Here is a 3,322-nt window from a genome sequence, read left to right on the forward strand (position 1 = left end):
TAATAATTAAGTGGCCAACACTCGATGATTTCAAAAGTTTAATGGCCATTCGAATAATTGGCTCGAGATAAGTTGGGTGCTAGGAAGGAAGGAAAGGAATGTAAGAGATATTGAGTTTGAGAATTGAGACATCTTATTTACACTTAAATTTTTTTTTCAAAAAGTAGGTCTATCAGATATGGTTACTTTTTTTTGCCCTTATGATTTTAGTTTTTTTGTCAACTCCTCTTTACATTTTCCTAAGGGTAAAATCAAAATGCAATTATCTCCAAAAAAATAATGACTGTTATGCTTAATATTTTTAGTTTATTTCTATGTATATAGTGTTCAGTAGGCCTATCAACGGCCCCGGTCCGGGCCAGAATTCATTATTCCGGATCCGGACCCGGCACACCAAATCGGATCAGGATTCAACCCGTTTACTCGACGGGTCTTCTACTCTATGTTCCAGATCTGACGGGTCTCGGATCTGAGTCCGAATCTACCCGAAAAACAATTATGAAAATTTAGAATTTCTAATAAAAATGAGAAAAATATATTTGTACACTAATTTTTAACTAATACAAAAAAAATCAAATAAGAAAATAAATCAAATTGATTTTACTCAAATACATCACCCTAATCAAATTATATTGATAAATATACATATTTTAAATTATTAATCCATTTATATCCGGATTTGGGTCTAATATGGGTCGGAATACTATATTCTGTATCCGACCCATATTTTTGTTTAACAAAACGGATCAGAATCCGGGTAACGGAATTAAATCCCTACCCATACTCGCAATAATTTCACGGATCCGGGCTTAGTCCGGATCTAGATCCGGACCGTTGACAGGTCTAGTGTTCAGTCTGCTAATTCCGTGCATCTCATTTAGCATTTTTTGTAATTTGCTTCTAGTAGTTCAACATGAGTGGTTGATAGAATTGCAAACATGGCTCGAGATGTCCTACGTAAATGTGAAGAAATGTTGTAATTGTATAAAGTAGATGGAGTCCCTAAACAATGCTGTATGTGAAAAAGGGTAATTAAACTTACTTCCTTGAAATTTTATATAAATACAAAGTATTTGTTGTAAATTTTTGTCATTTCCAAAAAAAAAACAAAGCACAATTGCCCCTTCTAATTTAATTGGAGTCCCTCTTTACAAATTCCTATGGGCAATTTTGAGATTTTAAACACATCTGATGGTACAAAATGTAAAGGAAGACTAAGGTATCTGTAATTATCATAAAGTTCAGGGTAGGTAAGTGCAAATAACTTCGAAAAGGAAAAGAAATCTTTCACTTTATTAAGGTCGCATTCCATGTTCCAACCAACGCTATCAGCTTACTGTCGTTCTCAACAAAGAGTTTCTAGCTTACAAACAAAGCTCGCAAGTTGGAACAAATATCAGCTTCTCTCCACTCACCAATCGATTCTTGCTATTTAGAAGCAGCCCTTCAATTAACAATAATGTAAGTTCATTTCTACAGTTGATAATTGGTATCCAGATTGGAATGCCCAATTTTCTTTTGTGTGTCTTGAACTCATCTAATTTGATTTGATCCACTGCAGCCATTCTTCTTCAGATTTCCCTTTTATCCATGGAAGCTGCAGTTCACTATGGTGTTTCAGAGAGGAATAAGAAGAGAAAATTAGCTGCAGATTATCAGATAAATGAAAGCTTAAGATTCCCCTTGGATGAGCTTAATCAAGATGTTCTAGAGCAGGTTCTTTCATGGCTGCCAGCGTCCAACTTTTTCCGGTATACTTCAGTCTGCAAAAGATGGAAATCGGTAGGAAATTCTGCAACTTTCAAGCTTGCCTGCTCTCAGATTCCATCAAGAGAACCATGGTATTTCATGGTTGACTCGCAAGCCCAGTTCAAAAACCAACCGATTGTTTTTGACACGGCGGAAAACAACTGGAAAAAGCTCAATTTTCCACTACCTCTGCTTCAGGAAGAACAGAGGGGCCGTAGTTTTGTTCCTGTTGCAGCATCAGGTAGTTTATTATGCTTCCTATCTTCTCCACCTGCTGACGAGTTTATTATCTGCAACCCTTTAACTGGAGCATGCAAAGAAATTGTTTCTTTGAATCCTGAGCTCAAGAAAAGCAAGATTCTTCGAGGGATTGGAATGATTTCCAGCCCTGAATCATACAGTCTTGTGCTGGTTTTTGGTGATCTTTCAGAACTTTCAATCAGAGTTTACAATTCAAGCATTCAACAATGGGAAGAGGAGACAATGCTGAAGAGAAAGCATGCTTCCCCTGCTGATGAGACAGAGGAATCCGAAGATGATCATGCAGTATATTTCTTGAGCAAATGTGGCAATGTTGTATCAACAAACTTGCAAAGAAGCCCATGTAAGCAGTATTCATCAGTTATAACTCAGAAAAACGGTGAAAAATTCATGCATTTCCTAAGCTCTTCAGGGACGATTGTTGCTTGCAACCTCACCAACAAGTGCTTCTTCGAATACCCGAGGCTATTGCCTGTATATCATGAGTACTCGATTGATCTGGTGGAGTGTGGCGGAGACGTTTATGTGGTTCTTCTCATGGAATTCCTGGAAAGCGCGAGCCTTCGAGTATGGAGGTTTGACGAAAAAGATCAATCTTGGCATCAGATTGCAGCAATGCCTCCGGCAATGTCACATGGATTCTACGGTAAAAGAGTGGATATCAACTGCGCTGGGGCTGGCCAGCAGATTCTAGTTTGCCTGAATTCTGCAGAGGTTTGCAGCTACTTTTTGTGCCATTTGATGGTCAATGAGTGGATTGAAGTACCTAAGTATCACATCAATGGTGACGCTAAAGATTTCATTTGTGCATTCACCTTTGAGCCTAGGATTGAAGCTTCTGTATGAAGAAGAAGAAGAAGAAGGGGAAAAAAAATTTGCAGTAGACTTTAGCTATTACACTTCTTATTCTTGTTTTTTTTTTTCCCCTTTTGGCATATTCTTTTTCCAGATATTACTTGTATTTTCTTGCAGATTTTTTCTTTCTTTTTTTTTAAACATGTTTGGAACAACTTAATGCATTTACTGGTGATGTTATTATGATGATTTGCATACTCTTGGGCCATGCCTTGTGGCCTGAAAAGGGTTCATGTATACTTGCACATCTTGGCTTTTGACAAGGAGATTAGTAGTGAGAAAGCAGGCATAGGATTCTTCTCCCAGCAGATGTTGAAAAAGAGAAAGGGTCAATCCTATCCTTTTTTTTTTGTAAGCACAAGTCAAACAAAAGGAATTCTTTACTATATTAAGTGAAGGGTTTACTTTTCACACACTGGGACTAATGTGGCATGGTTGGAGCATCAAAATATGACCT

General features: G+C 37.4%; 1 protein-coding gene across 2 annotated transcripts; it reads left to right on the forward strand.

The window, feature by feature from the left end:
• The first annotated feature begins 1,314 nt into the window (after positions 1-1,314).
• LOC113706645 (F-box only protein 13-like) lies at positions 1,315-3,110 on the forward strand. Of its 2 annotated transcripts, XM_072062323.1 has the most exons (3): positions 1,315-1,461; positions 1,562-1,990; positions 2,180-3,110. In XM_072062323.1, the coding sequence occupies exons 2-3, from the start codon at positions 1,591-1,593 to the stop codon at positions 2,854-2,856; spliced, it is 1,077 nt and encodes a 358-aa protein (XP_071918424.1). In that variant the 5' UTR covers positions 1,315-1,461; positions 1,562-1,590; the 3' UTR covers positions 2,857-3,110. The 2 variants fall into 2 exon arrangements, with proteins under 2 accessions (XP_071918424.1, XP_027084377.1); XM_027228576.2 differs by having other exon boundaries at positions 1,562-3,110.
• Positions 3,111-3,322: the final 212 nt, after the last annotated feature.

Source organism: Coffea arabica, chromosome 8c (genome assembly GCF_036785885.1).
Source record: "Coffea arabica cultivar ET-39 chromosome 8c, Coffea Arabica ET-39 HiFi, whole genome shotgun sequence".
Classification (NCBI taxonomy): domain Eukaryota; kingdom Viridiplantae; phylum Streptophyta; class Magnoliopsida; order Gentianales; family Rubiaceae; genus Coffea; species Coffea arabica.

Bases quoted from the DNA above. Each gene is read 5' to 3' on its own strand.
- LOC113706645 (XM_027228576.2), top strand. From the start codon at position 1,591: ATGGAAGCTGCAGTTCACTATGGTGTTTCAGAGAGGAATAAGAAGAGA.